At 38.9% G+C, this 18,855-nt stretch overlaps 3 protein-coding genes and 1 long non-coding RNA gene across 5 annotated transcripts; 3 read left to right on the top strand and 1 right to left on the bottom strand.

The window, feature by feature from the left end:
• Positions 1-2,451: 2,451 nt before the first annotated feature.
• LOC120112796 lies at positions 2,452-3,696 on the top strand. Its single transcript, XR_005514440.1, has 2 exons — positions 2,452-2,588; positions 3,308-3,696. It is a non-coding gene; the product is annotated as an uncharacterized LOC120112796 (long non-coding RNA).
• Positions 3,697-4,665: 969 nt separating this feature from the next.
• On the top strand, positions 4,666-7,757 carry LOC103697874 (mitochondrial import inner membrane translocase subunit Tim9). Its single transcript, XM_008779817.3, has 2 exons — positions 4,666-4,887; positions 7,268-7,757. Exons 1-2 carry the CDS (start codon positions 4,793-4,795, stop codon positions 7,452-7,454), a joined length of 282 nt encoding a protein of 93 aa, XP_008778039.2. The 5' UTR covers positions 4,666-4,792; the 3' UTR covers positions 7,455-7,757.
• A 2,250-nt stretch (positions 7,758-10,007) lies between these two features.
• On the top strand, positions 10,008-16,442 carry LOC103696871 (CAX-interacting protein 4-like). Of its 2 annotated transcripts, none has more exons than XR_003383532.2 (2): positions 10,008-11,445; positions 16,115-16,442. XR_003383532.2 is itself a non-coding variant. In XM_008778598.3 (2 exons), the coding sequence occupies exon 1, from the start codon at positions 10,171-10,173 to the stop codon at positions 11,248-11,250; it is 1,080 nt and encodes a 359-aa protein (XP_008776820.2). In that variant the 5' UTR covers positions 10,008-10,170; the 3' UTR covers positions 11,251-11,261; positions 16,115-16,442. The 2 variants fall into 2 exon arrangements, 1 of the variants encoding a protein (XP_008776820.2); XM_008778598.3 differs by having other exon boundaries at positions 10,008-11,261.
• Positions 16,443-16,841: 399 nt separating this feature from the next.
• Positions 16,842-18,191, bottom strand: LOC103696880. Its single transcript, XM_008778604.4, has one exon. The coding sequence runs from the start codon at positions 17,851-17,853 to the stop codon at positions 17,194-17,196; it is 660 nt and encodes a 219-aa protein (XP_008776826.2). The 5' UTR covers positions 17,854-18,191; the 3' UTR covers positions 16,842-17,193.
• Between the last annotated feature and the right edge of the window lie 664 nt (positions 18,192-18,855).

The raw sequence follows: 18,855 nt of genomic DNA on the forward strand, positions 1-18,855 counted from the left end.
TACCCAAGATCTACCCAACGAATAACCGATGTGAAACTAAACACACGCCCGTACGGGTCCTCGCATACTCCCCCGTTCAACCCCTGACGTCCTCGTCAGGCTAAGGGTTCAAATCTATTCAAATCTAATCACAAACACCACGATTGGCCCGTGGTCGGCCCCAATGGATTCGTGCTGCAGTGTCCCCTAGTCTACATAGGTTATGGGCCGGATCCGCTCTGATACCATTTGTAACAACCCAGGACCTTACCCAAAATGGCTAGTTGGAAGGTATTATTTGGATTCCTTGATTCTGTATAAGTACCCAAGATCTACCCAGCGAATAACCGATGTAGGACTAAACACATGCCCGCACGGGTCCTCACACCAAGAGAATCAATTTGCAGCTAGCTCAAAATTCCAATTCACCTTGATATGATTTCAGCACAATACCTCTCTAAAATCTGAAAGAAGAAGAACTATATAGCTTGAGCAAAGAAATAGACTAATTACTTCGGAGGCATGGAAAATTTTATTTTTTTTGTAATTGTTTAGGAGTGAGTCATGCTTACTAGTAAGAATCACCATTAGCAGACACCAAATGTGATGATTTAAGAAACACCAAATGTTAACAACTTGTTCATATCTCTGAATTGTGCGCAGGCAACAAGTATGTTATTTCCTATTAACATAGAATAAGAATCTCTACAGGAGGCAAAACAAATTTCTCTGCTCATTTCTCTGTTCCTTTAACAACTATTTTATGTTGGAGTGACAGAAGAGGTGATGCAATTATGATGCTAATCTTGCTAGTGGAGATTATATGATTAGTGATAGAGCTTAGTCTGACCAAATTTAGTTATTATATATTTGATAATCCAGTAAAAGCTTGCTGAGCCTCTCAAGTCACCCTCAGATAAATCTTTTCTTCTTCATTTATAATGGTTGACATGAAAAGAAATAGAAAACAAACGAGTTTGGACCTTTTTTTTTCAATAAAAAAAACCTGGCGTCCATGATGGATTATACGTTAAATTCGACTGTCTTGTTCAAAAGTTCATGGAATGAAACATTATAAAATAAAAGGCATTTCTAGATAATATCACGACCAATGCTTTGTAGGAGCATAATCCATCAAATATATCAAATTTCATCAAATAACTTGATACTATTAAACTAAACCCCATCAGAATAATCTATAAGATTAACACAATTCATTTGTATTACAAACATCAAAATCGGAAAGGCAATCACCCTGCTTAACAAGGAAATAGATATTATGATAATTCAAAATTCAATAATTCAAGCCTACAAATCACAGGCATCATAAGTGTTTAGTTTATTAATTTACTCAACGAGAAAGAAAGATATTAAAATACAATTGCAATGATTATGACCTCCACCAAATATGGATGCCAGAGATGTCTTGTCAATTAGCTTGATAATTGTGAAAATAATAATAAAATTCAAATAATTTAAAACTTATTTTGACCTGGGCAAAGACTTAAAAATTACATCGTCACAATTAAGTATAAGTTCTGCCTGCCTAGATAACTTCTAAGTAATTAATGTTATACGACACAACTATTTTACGTTGCAATGACGTAAGAGGTGATGCAATTATAGCACTATTCTTGCGAGCAGAGATTGCATGACCGGTGATAGAGCTTTGTTTGACCAAACTTAGCATTTATCTATTTGATAATCTCAAGCGACATATTTTAGCCTCTCAAGTCATCCTTAGATACATATTTTCTTCTTCATTCCTAATGGTTGACACGAAAAGAAATGAAAAACAAATGAGATTGGATTTTTTTTAAAATAAAAAAGATGGCATCCTGCGATGGATTAGAGGTTACGTTCGATTTTGTCATATTCAAAAGTTAATGAAATAGAATACTTTTCGTGAAAACGAAAGCAATTCCAAATAAAATCGCAACTAATGCTTGGGAAAAATATGACCCATAAAATATATCAAATTTCATCAGATAAGTTGCTTGGTTGCTCTCATAATGCATAGATACTATTAAATTGAACCCTATTAAAATAATCTATAAGAATAACACAATTCACCTATATTATAGACATCAAAATTGGAACGACAATCAGCCTGCTTAATGAGGATATAAATATTATGTAGTTCAAAATACAACAGTTCAAGCCTACAATTAAGGCACCATAAGTGTGTACTTTACTAAGTTACTCATTGAGGAAGAAAGCTATTAAGATACAACTGCAATGATTTATGACCTTCACCAAAGATGGTGCTGGAGATGTCTTGTCAAATAGCTTGCAAGCTGAGAAAATAAGAATAGAATTAAAATAATTTAAAATTTAAAATTTCCACTCTGCAATTTAGACCTCTTCAAAAGTGTATTAGATTTAATAATAGAATGTCATGAAGCATGGCCTAATCACAAAAGTTTCTTTTGTCCCTCTCCTCCTTCTATATATAGTTTTGGTCCTCGGCCTCGACCTTAGCCCCATCCTTACAGGTTTTTTCTGCTGTATTTCTTTGTATTATTTTCATATTAAGAGGAAAAAATGTCTTCTTGTGGAGGGAGCTGTGGGTGTAGATCTAGCTGCAACTGCGGCGGTGGATGCGGAGGGTATAAATATCACTAATATAATTAATCTTCAACTATGTTACTATTTTTCATAATCTCATTAATATGTGTTTCTTTATTTTTCATTACTAGTGGCATATGGTTCCTTGTAGCCTACGAATTGGTCTTTTGGTTGTGATAAAGAGTTTCTGCAGGTTTTGCCCTTTTAACTGATATCACTATTCTCTCTTCTTTAATTAAGAGGGACTAGGACTATGTATTATGTTTTTTTCAGTTATGGATATGGGAGGCATGAGATTTATCAGCTTGATCATTTGAGGATTTAAAGATACATTTTCTTTTCCTTTTAGTGATATATGCAATTCCTTTTGTCACCCTTTAGAAAAAGGGTAGTGTATTCATGCAAGGAAAGAAAGAGGTCTATCTTATTTATTATTTTTCTTGTATGAGATATTATATGCTATTTTGCTGAAGGTTTTTCTATTCTAGTGCTTCTTATGGATCAACTTAATTTTTTTGTGATTCCAATAGTACCTATTGTCCTTCAAAATTTACGACAAGTTCACCCTTTTCTTACCTTCTGAATTTTTAGTGTGCAACTTGTTTTTTTTTTTTTTTGTATACTAATTTGATTCTTTATTTTTATTTTATTTTCTGCTTTTGTTTATGCTTATGTTTTGTATGACCAATTTTAGTTTAATGGAACTCTTCGGCTTTTGTTTTGTTGATTATATGTTGTTAAAATGAGCTGGGTCTTGCAGGCACTTGGAAGGTTTCCAGATGGCTGCTGGCTCCCATAGTGAAGGTTGCAAGTGTGGATCCAGCTGCACCTGTGACCCCTGCAATTGCAAATGAGGAGGCTTGCCTTAAAAGTGAGAAACAAGTACTAGGTTTGCAGACTTGTGAGTGTGGTGTGGTGTTTGTGTCAAGAGTTCAGACTCTAGTGTTTTAAATAAGAGGCCATGGCTACAAATTGCATGATGAGTTCCTCTTGGTATAGTTGTTCCTGTGGCCATCATGTATTGGGGTTGCTAAGCTTCTGCCTATGGTGTGCTTGCTCTATTGTATGCTATTGTTGGTTTGAACCAAAAGTTGTATATTGATTGGAACTAGCTATATGAAAAGTTGGCTCTACTTGTGGGTTGTCCAAGGAGGTGGTCTATCTTCTTGCGGTCCAAAACTTGCTTGGCCTGTACTTTTTAATAGATTCATGGCTCTGATCGAAAAAGTGCATGGTTAAGTGATTCACCATCATCATTCTGGTGAGTAGAGACTAGTCTATATATTTTTAAGTAGAGCAAATACATTGTGATAAGCATAGAATGCAGAAGAGAGCATAGGACTTGCTTAATTAACTTTAGCTATTAGAGCACTTGTATACATGGAAAAAACACATGAAAATTAGAAAGGTCCGACAAGTGTATATCATGAAAGATCCTAAATTCCTGATTGAGAAGCTATCTACTCTTTTATACCATGGATTTTTCGCATTACTCCATGCCAACGTATGGTTATAGCTCCTATAAATAAGTTTAAGAAAATGAGGAAAGAGTGATGAGATGAAAGTGAAACAGAAATCTTAGAAGCTTGCTTATCCAATGTTTCATTTCCCATGATACCGTAAATAAGGGAAGCTCGTCTCAATATGGGCCTTCCTCGATCTTTTTTAACTGAAATGACGAGAAAATATCAGCAAATTATTTTATCTTGCTTCATTTTTCTAACTCTTTATATGCCATAACCTATAGGAATTTTTTGGCATTGAATCCCACACTTAAGCTTTTCAATTTTCCCCATGGAGATAACTGCCTCCTCCCTATGGAGTCATGATGTTGTTTTGGATTGATCACAAAATCTGTGATAAAAATGAGACATATTTCAGCGGAAAATTTTTCAAATTTATGAAATTATATATGAACATTTTATTTCTTTAATGTCTATAAGAGTGAAATTATTATTATTATTATTATTATTTGGATAGAAAGAGAGGTGATCCACCTAGAATTTATTCATATCAAAAGGAGAAAATATAAGAGTGATCCACCAAGCCCAAGCCCAAGCCCAAGCCCAAGCGGTCACTAGATAGGCCTCAAGTGTCAGCCCGGACACATGCGGCCCTGATGGAAGCAAAGATGTTAGCTAGGGTTTTCGTCTTTTAGAGCTCCCACTCCCCGTCGCCCCCAAAACCCTAGAAACCCATCTTGAAAGTGAGAGAGAGAGAGAGAGAGAGCGAGGAGGAGGACGAGATGGACAAGAGCATGCTGGGAGATCTGGACTCGCTCCCTGAGGAGGATAAGATCAGGATGTCCTCGATGATTGACCAGCTCCAGATCCGCGACAGGTCTTCTCCTCCTCCATCGATTCTTCATTCCTCTTGACTTTTTTTTTTTTAAATCTCCTTCTGGATCTCTTCATTCTTTGAAATGTTTGCTATATGACGTCCTGGCATGATTACTGAAGCTTACATAGCCGTCTTCTCATGAGGCTGATCTCATCATTTGTATCGATCTCATTTTTTCGGTTTCCCCTTCGTTCTGAAATTTATTTAGGAGAAAAAACGCAATTTGAATACGAAATTAGAAGGCAATATTTCCCTTGGCTTTAATTAGTTAGGGCGGGATCAAAAGATTGAATTTTTCCTTTTAGTTAAAGTGGTTTCTGGCTTAAAAGGGATCCTTCTAATAAATTATCGCGGGTTAAAAAAATCGAAGGTTTGATTGTCTCTGTTTTGTCTCGAAGTTAGGCAAGAGACGTCCAAGGATAGGAATTCCACTCATAAGCTGATAATTCGGTGCCGGCACTTAGCACAATATATTTGTTAAAATTTTATAGTGGTTACTGGTAATTACAGTTTTGGAGAGAAACTATGGTAATTACCTGGTCACTGATCCAATAAAATCTTTAAAAAACAAATGAGATATTATGTACTAGAGGAGATAAGTTGCAATGTCCATTCTGAAAAAGCAAGGGTTATGTGAATTACCATCATTACTTTAAAATTTAGCTCATAGACCATGTCATAAAGGAGATTGTCTTGACTTTGTTGCACTTCTCAGTTTGCGCATGTTGTTTGTGCTGTGAGTATAAGCCCTTTACTTTCATTCTTTTTGCTCGTGGTGTGTCGTATTGGAACTACAAATTTCTTCTTCAACCTTCTTGTTATGTAATGCTTGTGTCTTCTGTAACAATTGCTAGAGTTCAATATTATTCTCTTTAGTTTCGACCATCAAAATAACAATTTATGCATGGAAGTCAACCACAAAGGATATTTTCATGTGTTTGGTTGCAAGAAGAGACTCAGACGAAAACCAATTTCTCCCTAAAAGCCAGTTGCCATGGTGTTAACATTGCAGGAATACTAAAATTGGAAAGAGCAATTAATTGGATTTTCTAGAACCTGAGAGTCATTTGCAGGGAAACTCACAGCAAAGGAAAGGAACATGAAAGTATTCTCAATGGAATACAAAAAGTGAGTTTTTTAAATGTTTGGTTAACTATAATCAAATGCTAATTCCTATTTTTTTTGGGTCTATTGGTACCCTTAAGATAAATTTCCATGGATAAGGTTTCTGATATCTTTTTATGAAGTGACTGTTAAGTTCTGATCATTTGAAATTGCAATTTGAAGTCAAGAGGCCTAAAAGGCAATTTTTTGAACTTTGAAGCCATATTTCTAAGATTATGCAAGCAAAAGATACCATGGACTATATCAGATATGTATCGCCTTTTACATTGATCACTGGTCTAGAAATTAATGCTGCAAGAAGACTGTCAACAAGCAATTGATTGGCCATCTAAGAAAAGAGGATGAATTTTACTTGGTTCGCTTACTGAGGTCCATTCACGATTTGTCTGTTTCAATAGTTTTCTGGTCACCGTTCCAATATTGCTGAATAAAGGAATGAAGCACCTTCCCCTCTTCTCTTCCTGTCTGTTGCTATTAGGCCATACATTGTTATGTTATACAGGAACTTAATGTCGATTGCCTACTCTGAAATTCAAGGATTACTAGGTTTAGAGGTAGCATCGTTTCTTGAAAGATGTAAATAAACGTGGATAGTGCATTATGACACATGACCGACGCAGAGGTCTCAGTTATAAATAATTCGAGGTTAATTTTCCTACTGAAGGTGACATTATATTTTTGTTGAAGTATGTTACAACTCTAATGTCATATTGACTAGCTAAGCATATGGATCAATTTAGTCAACAATATCTGTATGGCATACTTTCTCTTCTGCTCTCTGCCTGGAAGTATCATCCTTAACGTTATATTTTTGTTTAGCACAGTAACGATTTTAAGTTCATTTTTTGAATAGGTGGGGACATGAGGTGGCTTAATCAATGCTTTTTCTTCCTTTTTCTTTTTTTCTCAGTCCACCTGGTTCTTTGTTCCCAAATAGAAACTTGTAGTAGAGCATTTATATAAGAATATGCTCGATCAGCATGGCTCGAGACCAAACACATGGTGGTCCTGAAGCATGGATGGCAGACCAGTTGGTGGCACGGTTTGTTTCCTACATGCTGTGTAACTAGCATCTGAAGATACTGCTTGACTGTATTGTCATGAAGCTAAATAAATTGACCGATTTCTCTAACAAATTGGGAGATGGTCTTGATATGAAGCGCGCACAATATCTGCTGAACTGCTGGTTAGATGACAATAAAGGTCTAGCCTGTTGCCAGTTTGGTTCTAACTTATTATTTATGTTATCTTGCAGTTTAAGAATGTATAATTCACTGGTAGAGAGATGCTTCTCTGATTGCGTGGATACCTTTCGGCGCAAGTCTCTTGATAAGCAGGAGGAGACGTGCGTCCGCCGATGTGCAGAGAAGTTCCTGAAGCACTCTATGAGGGTTGGAATGAGATTTGCAGAGCTCAACCAGGGTGCTGCCACGCAGGATTAGACCCCATTCATTTCAAAAGAACAAAGTCGCTGTGATTCTGTGATTCTTTTCAGAAATCACTTCAGTTCCAATACTGTTTTTATGATACACATATTCTTTTGCAACATATTTATTTCTCAATGGTTATACCCTTGCTGAAGGGGGATGAAGGAATTTTTGATTTTTTTCTCGATGGAGATTGAGTGGTCAAATGTTGCAACGAGTTTCTGACTTGGCAGGTTCTAATTCCCTAATTTCAGTATGGTGAATGCTCAATTGTGGTATTCCTGATCTATATGGTCTTGCATCAGCAACCACATTAGCATTTGCAGTTGTTTGTTATCAGCATGTGTGACGAATAATGTTCTGAAGTATTATCCAGTGAAGAAGGGAGTAATATGAAATATTTCATTCGAAATACAGAAAATAAATTAAAATACAGGGAATCATGATTGTGTTGCCTGAAGTTCTGTTAAATTTTGCTTTACCTAAAGAACATGTGAAAAGCTTTTCTTTTTGCATCAAAAGTGTTTGGGTGGCACACACTGTAAGTCATTTTTTCACTTTCATCTTATTTTATGTTCATATTGTATTGAATTTAGAACCAAGCAAAGCTCGTGTGCTTGGCAGCCATTTTTTCGCAATCTGTTTGGGGTGGGTCCTCGTCGCTCCTCTACCAAATAGCTTTGATAATTGCTGATCAAACTTGTCCTATGTTTTGTCCATCAAAATTTTCATGATCAACTGAATCATGCCTACCCAACTATGATATGGTTTCAAGCTATGCTTTGCATTTTGTTTCACCATCTTGGTACCATCAATGACCCGTTCTGCCGTCTTTTTTCTTTTTTTTTTTGTGGTACAAAGGTTGTTGAGCATAGAAAGAAGATAACAAAACTATGCAGAGATGGCTCCTAGACAAGACCAGTGGATCTCTTCTGAATGCTGGACAGCGAAGGAGGCGATCCAGTCTACTGTCCTATTTGTCTTTCGAAACATATGTATATTTTGGAAGGCGCTACAATCCTCCACCATCTGAAGCAAGTCACAAAGCAGGAGGTTTTCATCTTCTCCTCGCCCCCTGCCTTGTAACCTCTCGATTACCAAGACTGAGTTTCTCTCGAGAATGATGTGGTCCGCCCTCAATACTCGCCTGAGATAAGTGATGCTTTTTCATGCTGCCCTGAGCTCCACCCTTATGGCTGTCATCCCACCGATGTGTCGCCCCCAGCAACAATCAGACTAGTATTATGGCTCTTGATTACAAAAATCCATACCAACTCTACCACCATCACCACTAGTATTGCCATCGAAGTTCACCTTGATATGGCCAGGGGGTGAGGGCCCTCAAGAAGCAAGAATGAATCTGGGCGCTATAATAGTAGGGTGAGGGTCCTAGATGTCCCCGACCATCGTAGGTGAAGTCTCCATGGTAGCCTTGGCAAGCTCAGCGACCTGGATGGAGGCTCTCTCCACTATTCTCCCCGGAGGAACCCATTTGTCTTCAAAGACTCTGAAGTTTTTGTCTAACCATATGTGATACGCCAAGTAGACCTAGGTAATGCCCCGCACTGCTGTCCTCAGACTCCTCATGGCCTTCCGAATCTGGGATAGTAGCTCCTCTACAGAACGAATGGACTGAGGTAGGGGAAGTGTGACCCTCCTCCATGTCTGTACTGCTCGTGGGCACCCCAGTAGGACGTGGCTAGTGAACTCCTCTATATCATGACACCATCCATAACTTGGGGCAATCTTGATTCCTCGCCCAACTAATACTCTTTTGGTCGGAACACACCCCCAAGCTACCTTCTATATGAACAAGGCCACTCGGGGGTGAATATACATCCTCTAGATCCATTTACCATCCAACTGCTGGGTAGTGACTCCTCCGAATGCTACCTGTAGGTCCATAGCCCGCACCATGGCCCTACATGTGGCCACCCAAACCAGTCTATCCGGCGTCTCCCTAGACGATGGTGGGATATCCAGTATCCTCTCCACCATCTATTCTCCAAAGACCTCCATAATCTGCACCTCATCCTACCTGCTCTCCCCCTAGCTGATCAAGTCGCTGACTCTGCAGCCCTCCAGTTTTGTTGAGTCAATCAGGGTCGACACCTTATAAAGCGGTAGCTCTAACACCCACCTATCCCCCAATATAGCAATGAATCAACCATTACCAATCACCCATCTAATCTCCGTGAGCACAGTCGGCGCATAAGAGCAAATCTCCTTTGACATCGCTCGACATGACTTAAACATAATCTATTTTTATAAACTCGAATATTACATGTCTCTTGGAATACAATATATATATATATATATATATATATATATATATATATATATATATATATATATATATAGAAGTTAAATAAATGGGGTGAAGCAAACGAAAATATGTGAATTTATCGGTTTGAAGCAATTCAATGCTTTCAGCATCTCGATCACCGCCTAAATTATCACATCAGGCCTTAAAAAATAAACGGACGGCAGTGATCCTCCCACCGTCACCGTGTCCCCCGTAACTATGTCCGATATAGGGAAGCAACGGGATAATTAGCCGGACCAAACCAAACCGTTATGAAAACCAAAAAATCGTTCTTTTCTCCTTATCCTATCTACGAGAGCCTCGTTTGACCTCTGTCCTCCCAATTCGTTACCCTAACCTTCGAATTTGCCCTCTCAGAAACCCTAACCCAAGAATCCATCTCCGCCTCCTCCATCGGCCGCCAAGATGCCGGCGACGGCGGGAAGGGTGCGGATGCCGGCGAACAACCGGGTCCACAGCAGCGCTGCTCTCCAGACCCACGGGATCTGGCAGAGCGCCATCGGCTACGACCCCTACGCTCCCACCAACAAGGACAAGGACGAGTCCAAGGGCGGCGCCGACCACTCCGGCAAGGCCGACGACGACGGCGACGACGGCGCTGAGAACGCCTACGCCAGCTTCCAGGGCCTCCTCGCCCTCGCCCGCATCACTGGGTCCAACTCCGACGAGACACGCGGCGCCTGCAAGAAGTGCGGCCGTGTAGGCCACCTCACATTCCAGTGTCGCAACTTCCTCAGCGTCAAGGATGACAAGGACAAGGACGCCGAAGCCCTCCAGACCGCCACAGCCGTCTTCGAGAAGATCAAGAAGGCCGCCGGGAAGAAGGGTGAGGGGGAGGAGAGCGAGGAGGAGGACGACGAAGAAGAGGAGAGTGAGAGCTCGGATTCTGATGTGGATCCGGAGATTGAAAAGATCATTGCCAAGAGATTCGGAAGGAAGAAATCTTCTTCCACGAAGAGATCGCTGGCGGAGCAGGACTCAGGAGAGGATAAGAAGGGGAGTCGGAGGAGGAGAGGGCGGTCAAAGAAGAGGAGCGGGAAGAGGTCGATACGGAGTGAAGAGACTGATAGCGAGGTGGAGGATGGGAGGAGGGAGAAGAGGAGGCGGCAGCGTAGGGGTTTGGATGATGATGAGGAAGAGGAGGATGGGGGTCATAGGCACAGGAAGAGTAGGAAGGAGAAGAAGAGGCGTAGAAGCCATCATAAGAGGGATGAGTCTGATGATGAGTCATCAGAAGAGTCTGATGGGAATTGCCGCCTTAAACGAAGGCATGGAAGGAAGTACGTGTCTGAGAGTCACTTAGATGGTAGTGATGGATCACTGGATGATCGGAAGAGGTCCAGCAGGCACCACGAGGGCCGGAGGAAGAGGAGGGCTGCTTCCTCTGAAAGTAGTGAATCGGATGATGAAGACTCTCGTGGAAGAAAGGGGAAGAAGCGGTCTGAGGGCAGGAGCAGGAACCATAGGCATAAAGAGAAGAATTGAACAAGGCAATGGTAATTACCTTGTGTCATTGATGCAACCTTTCCATTGCTAGTGATGCAGACTGTCTACTATCTTCAAGATTACATTGTTGGACGATACTGTTTACTATGATTTCCAGTATGCTTGGAGGTTACTAAATGTATTGTGATGGTTAACGTAATCTGCTCATGCTGAACCTTGCTATTGTCTACCCTGGTACAATGTCGAGCTTATTTATTTTTATTCTTGCATTCATTATTGTAGTGAAAATAACAGCTTGCGCTGCTATGGCCGTGTTCTAGAAAATCCTTAGAGCTCATGTCTACTCTATTCTCTCCCGGTATTTTATCAAGTTTAGTCTTCTTTGTCTTGTCTGATTATTTTTTTGCAATTGTAAGACCTCTTCAACCTGTGGCATGTTATAGAAACTCTGAATTTGCATACTCATCATGAAATTTAGTAAGCTGGTCAACAACTGTATAAGTGTGCTTAAAGTGAAGTGGTGTTAAATAATCCGCCATGCATTTGAATAGGCTTATCCTATATTGAAGAAGGATCTTTATTTTTAATAATTAACTGAAGAATCTAAGTCAACAAAGGGAATATCATGCTCCAGAGATACATGTTATCTGATTTTAGATCAGATTTACAATTTTCTCTGAAAACTGAAATCTCAAAACATAATTTCAGATCCGAGGATAGAAAATGAACATTGATCCATGAGAGTCTATCCTATCATAGGAAATGAGAATAGTCCTCAATGCTTGAGTGGTTCCATACACAATCAAAAGAATTAAAACCTTGTCTTATATTCCGATAGTCTGTGAAAAATGAACAAATGGGAATTCAATAGCAATTGATAATTTTCTAGATGTAGTTTGAACATGTAAGGCCACTAAAACAAATCTCAAACTAGCGATATTATTCTGCTCAACTAGAATTGTTTTTAAAGATTGTAGGTGGCAGCAGATTGCTCGCTATAGGGCCACTTGGTGCCTACGTGCTAGGTAGGCATCTAGAGGTCAAGGTAGTCAAAAAATTATAAACTAAAAAAGTTAAACAAGGACTTAGGAAAAATGTAAAACAGATAGTTATAATCTAGAAATATGAAACAGTAAATACTAATCCAAATTAAATGCAACAGGTCTATATAAATTACACTTGGCAACATTGAATACTAATTCATAAATTGATCTCATCCTTCATACTAAAACTTGTAGTAGTAAGGTGGGCACCTAGGTAGCCCTTCTAGGGTCCAAGGTGGCAGTTTTTCAAAACATTGCGAACTACTTTATTATTAATGACTGTCTAAATATGATTCTTAAGGCCACCAAAGAACTGCAAAATGGTGCCCACCTAAACAAAACAAACTCTAGTTTGACCCAACTATTAGTTGCTATAGATTCCCCTATGCCCCCTATTTTTAGACTCGAGTGATCTTCTGAACAAGTTTTAGTATGCCTAAAATGGATGGTGTCTATTCATTTATGCCTCTGTAATGGCTAGCGATTCATGCTATAGTTTTTTTGAGCAAAAAACTCATCTTATTAGTTTTGATTGGAATATTTTTATTCCAGCTAGAGTATTTTGATCTTGGCCGAACTTGATTCTGTATAAGCTTCAACGATTTTGGCAAAGTTTTGTCAGAACTAGCTGGCTTCAATTCCACTCCAGTTGGTTTCTGTTGAATTACCAGTGGTCAAATTAGACGTATATGTTTGTCCTTCTCTCCTTGCGAGTGCATTATAGCAAATCTAGCAATTAAGTGTTTCAAGCTAGAAGATTACACTTAGATTTTGTATGTTTTGAAAAGATTGTTACATATTTTTGGGTTTCTTGGAAATATTGTAGGAAGTACTTCTTTTTAACCACTTTCAACTGTATCAGGAGGCTTCTCATTTGTAAAATAAAAGAAGATAAACCATAATTCAAATATTTACTTGATAAAAGATATAGAAGAAATTGTAATGCACCATATCTTATCTTCCTTTTTTAACATCAGTCTGCCTTTATTCTGTTAACAAGTTTATAACCCCTGCATAAATTGGACAAAAAGGTTTCTAATATCTGGGGATTGTTTCAACTTGCCTCCAGATCCATCTGAATTTGAGTTATGATGTTGACATTTTCATATTCAAAACTTATTAATGAATGCAGTTATCAAACAATTGGATGAGTAATAGAATGGTGCAAACTCCTTTGCTTATGTTGCTTATGATCGAATGATAATACCTCAGAAGGTCATATGGGTGATATAGGAGAAGGTCATAAATATGACATAGGAGAATCAGCTAAAATGGATCCATGTATTGCTCAACAACCATCATTGAAGGCACAAAAGTTGCCCCATTAATATATATTATTTGCAGCAGATACTCTTGGATAAAGTCTCTATGGAATGGATCTTGTGGATCTTTAAGAATCCCTTCTGGAAGTTTTGTGCTTACAAATAGGTGAAGATGATGACTGGTTTGGGAATTAGATGCATTTCTGTCGGATGGCCTTTTTTTCACTTAGTCATCAACTTTATTTTTCATGGTGTAAAGCTGCGGTATAACTCTTGCAAGTGAAAAATGTACTTCTACTTTTATACACTTAGCTTATCATGGAAGTATTATTTTGTGTTGCATCTCTACATGGACACATGTTGGAAGAGAATACTTTTGGGTTCATATGTTAAGAATTTAATTAATTCATGAAAACCTGTTAGATAGATTATGGTGAGCAAATACGAATGGTAAAATGATTTTTGTTTGAAAATATTTCCGATATTTAAATTTTCATGCAATTTAATGAAAAGCTGAACTTTCATTTTCAAATTGTACTTGTAAGTAAATTGTTGTACTTATTGAAGGAGGCTTAAAACTGCAAATTTTGTTAATTAGTACCAGGGCTGCAACTTGCCATACGGTGTTTTGGGTTGGTAGAGTATCCATCACCTGGAAGACATCAAACTTAGAACCAATTTCAATTACTTAAGTTTAGCCATTGTTGTATTGCTGATTTTTTATCGGTGATTTTTTTTATTTTCCGTTATTTATAAAAAAATAACTATATCTTCATCTGCTTTACTGACATGTTTAGGTTCAAAGATTTTGCATCTTCATTCCATCTTTTAACTTACCTATCATTCTGCAAAAGTTAGTTCCCTGAAAATAGGACATTCAAAGGAAAATTAAGTTTTCGTAGTTTTTTTTCTGTTAAAGCTTATATGACAACTTAGAACAAAAAGTTTATTTTGAACGATTCATAAACCAGATGTGGTTTATGAACTGCATTGACTACATCATGTTTTACTTGCTTTTTTTACTGTAATTCTCTAAGCTACAAGAAATGCTGAGTTAAACTTGAGACTAATCATTAAGTGCTACAAGATGGTTTCCTCACCTTAAAATCTGGATGATGGCATGAATTATCTTCAACTATCCATTAATCGACCTTCCCATGTAGTGTCTCTTATTAATCTTCCTCTTAAAGGAAATCATGCCATATGCACTATCATCTGATCTTATACACATTTCTTCTAGTTCTGCTCTGTGAGCTCGTTGCTTTGAGCCACTGAAGCTTCTCACTGTTTGTTCATGGCTTGAGATCTTCATTCATCGTTAGGCAAAGATATTTGTTTGGTGTTTTTTTACTGACTTCTTGAAATCAATCAGTTGTGAGAAAATTATTAGTTTGATCTTGCATTAAGTTCTCCTGCAATTATGTCCTTGTATCTGAGGTTGAAATTGTTCATGTACATGATTGAATTAATCCATATGGAGATGAGGTTCCTTCTGGCACATGTTGGTTAAATAAATATATTTCACAACTGTAACAAGTGCCACTTTGTAATTGAAAACCTGTGTTTAAGAGCTTCCAGCATGCCCCTGCCCCCACCTCTTTTTCATCTCTCTCTCTCTCTCTTGCTATAGTTATTTTATTTTGGATTGATTTCTATTGAAGGGATTTCCTTTAGCTGCAGCTGTGTAAAGCGTTATACCATGACATGTCCAGTTTGTAGGGAAATTTCAAACTAGAGAATTTGGAATTATTACTTTTGTTTATTTATTTTTAAGTTTGCATTTCTTCTGATTGTATTTGAAAATGTAAATTAAAGATCTTGCTCATCTAAGAAGTTGTAGAACAACCAAGTGGCATTTATTTTGCATCTTTATAAAATGGCATTACAAAAGTCGAAAAATGACGATGAGGTAGACTGTTTCTTTGATAACATATGATCTTTACTTTTGCATCTATTCTTTGCATTTGTGATTTACCTGGTTGTAATTATCACATTAGTTTATAAGTGGTTTCTGAGTTCCTTCGACTTAATGTTTTAAACCCCCTTAATTTACATACATCAATAGTTTTGTGGTAGGGGAAAAGCTTGAACCAGAACTTCTCTTTGAACATAATATCTAGTACCGGTTCATGATGCATATTTGTTATTAATGAGATTGTTGCTTTCAAGTTCTTAGTTACATCATAATGCACCCAGTGAGCGGTGTTTGCAGGACCTTGGTAATTGGCATCCAAAAAGTGATGATTTGGCAAGTCATGTAATCTTGCTGATCCCGTATGGATAGTTTATGATTTTAGACAATGTAGTTGATGGGGGCAGGACACGCTGGTCCCCTGCAAAGCATCTCTTTTATGAAGTCACAGGTTCGATGCGAGCACATCGTGACCAAATTTTGTTTACTATCTCATGGATTGCTTCTTGGAGGATAGGTCATCTAAGCTGTTTTTCTTGCTTATAAATTGTACTTGTGGCAAATCATTGTGGATGGTGCATTATCCTCAGATTTGCTTGTTTCACAGTGGACCTTATTCTATACTGTGTTCAGCTTGGCATAAGTGTGAAGTTTTGATTATTATCGTGTTTAACGTCTTTTTTCAGGTGATGAATTATCAGGGACGTCTGTAAAGTTCCACTCGGGCGAAGATATTCCTAGGCTGATAGTTCCTGTTTATCTCATAGGGATTTGCAGCTCTAGCTTCGAAAAAGAATTTGTAGCTATGCTTTGCATAAGTGGGAACAAAAGATGTGGACGTACCTGTTGCATATAGCCAGGTACCTCTGGCAGCCTGATCATATATTTGTGATGAGATACCCCAGGAAACCTTTTTCAATTTGTTGCCTGTGTGATTTATATGATGTAATTCGACTTTCCTGTTTGACATCTTTTTAAAATGTTTTAATTGACATTACTGCTGCCGTTTCTCATGTATTCACTTGATGGCTTGAAGGTGATCAAGCCGTGTGCCTTCTTCCATCCATTCTAATGTCAATGTCCAAATACCCAAGGGACCCCATAGATCTTGTAAACACTTTCCCTTCACAAACAATGGAAACAGCACCACAAGGTTCCTATGACTGCTCCCTACCTAAAGCATCTCGCTTTCTCAAAGATTATGTACCAGCTCGCCTTCACCCCACATGGGATTCAGCTCCCACCGCCAAGAACAAATTTAAGTAAACAATACAAATTGAAGGATTCAAAGCACCTTGTGGTGAGAGATGAGCTTAATTTCTTTCCCATGATAACACTTCCAATATTACGAGTACCAGCCCCAGGAAAAGTGAACATTCACCATCAGGTAAAGCACGCTGCATGAAGCAAACATTTTAAACAGAGACAGACAAGCAGTTCTCATCTATTGATGAAAATGGACAAAAAAATGTCAAGGCTCAAATGTTTACAGACAAAAGAGGACAGGGTTTTGTCTAAATTCGACTCAAACACAACTCTGCGCACTTCGTACTGGAGAAGGATTTTACAGTTTACACACACTTGATGAATGCATCGCAATAAGTGGGAGGACACAAGAAGGGTACATTGAAAAAATTCAAACAATTTCAAGATGTTCAAATTACCTTCTTAGTTGTGAATAATATAAGAAAAGTGTGAAAAAAAGAAGAGACTTGTGTTTCCTTGGAGAGAGACGCAGGGGAAGGGGAAGGGGAAGGGGAAAAACTCAATGCGCCATGGCGACCGGCGGTGGGAAGGTGATGCTCGGGTGGCTGGGCAACGCAAGCATTGCTGTGTGGTCCAAGAAATCTTTTAGAGCCGCCACTGCCTCCAAAATGCTTCTCAAATCATCAGCGCGTGAGAAGCCGGCGGCTCCCAACCGGCGCACAGCATAAACGTAGAAGGTCAGGCACCCTTTCCTGAACTTGAACCGTGCCATCTCGCATCCCGAGATCCCCCGAATGAGCTTCTTATTGACATCACCCAGAGGAATCATGGGTGGCCAGAGCTGGTCCGCAGCTGACTTCATGCTCTCGGACTCGAAGATGAAGAGAACAACCTTGGACTTGTTGGTGCCGAGGCCGAGGGTGAGCGTGTGCCATGCGTGGTGTGCTAAGATGGTGAAGTTGGTGGGCAAGTAAGTGGTGGCCGAAGGGAAGGGAAGGGTCCGGCACTGGCTCAGGAAGGAAGGGGGGATGTCGAGGAGGCGTAGCTGCTCGAGCGGCGTGGCTCGCCGGATGGTGAAGGACCTGACGACGAATTGCCCGCCGAAGCGGATGCCTTTGACATCAGAGCTTGGCTTGAAGTGAGGGTCTGAGGTGGATTTGTTGCGCTGTTGTTGTTGTTGCGGATTTTGGTGTTTGTGTTTCTCCTCCTCCTCAACCATGCTCGTGGTTTTGGTCTTCTGGTCGTTGGAGTTCTTTGTGCTGCCTGTGGACTAAAAAGTTATAATAAGGTTGCCGGTCAGGGGCCAAACTTCTTTTTCTTGCTTTGTTTTTTTGGTGCTACATCGCACTATGGTCAAAAGGGAAGGACCACCCACTTCGTAGTTCAGGCTGTAGTCGGTGACTCGTTTTCTTTCGAGTTGGTGATAGGAAAGCCGGATGTGGATGGTGGGTACTCTTCTAATTCTTTTTGATTCCTTGGACGTTAATTATAATTGCACTTGCACCCGCAAATACGCATGCATGGCTTACAGAACTTATGTGATAGATTTCTAGTTGGTTCTCACATTAACCATGCGAGATCTTTGATCAGATGAAGGAAATTACAATTCTTTATCTGATATCTTGCGTGTGTAATGTTTTTTTCGTCTTCATTTCCCTTAAGATCAAAGCAAGAATACCAAAAACAAAAAACTATAATGGCTTACTGGCTGGTTAGAATTGGATGGAGCCGTCGACCAGAGACCCATCAGCTACTTTGTTTGATGGCAGTAGGTATAAGTGAAGAACGGCACCTTCATGCATGCTTACATCATAACATGAGCTAAGCTTTCATCCATGCAACAGAGGAGCTACACCAACCACTGCTTGCTGTATAATAATACTTCGACACATCAAGTAAATGTATCATCTCTTTTCATTTTACCGGCGGCAGCTATACATGTTTGAGGTATCAATTTATAGTATAATTTTGTTTCATACGCAACATAACATGGTTGATTCTGCTATTTCTTATGGTGTCTCCCTTCTCCTCTATCAATGCAACATAAAAATTGTACTAGTAATGCTTATACATAAACTGGGCAACTTTCTTCTCCTTTTTTTTTCTAAAGAACTAACAACATAAGTATTGGAGCAGTGCTCTAATTCTCTGACAAGATAATCATCTCTTTTAGTGTTGGATGGTAGATCTGAACTTCCTATAATGTACTTGCTCTCTGCGA

This window comes from Phoenix dactylifera, chromosome 12, assembly GCF_009389715.1.
Source record: "Phoenix dactylifera cultivar Barhee BC4 chromosome 12, palm_55x_up_171113_PBpolish2nd_filt_p, whole genome shotgun sequence".
Taxonomy (NCBI): Eukaryota; Viridiplantae; Streptophyta; class Magnoliopsida; order Arecales; family Arecaceae; genus Phoenix; species Phoenix dactylifera.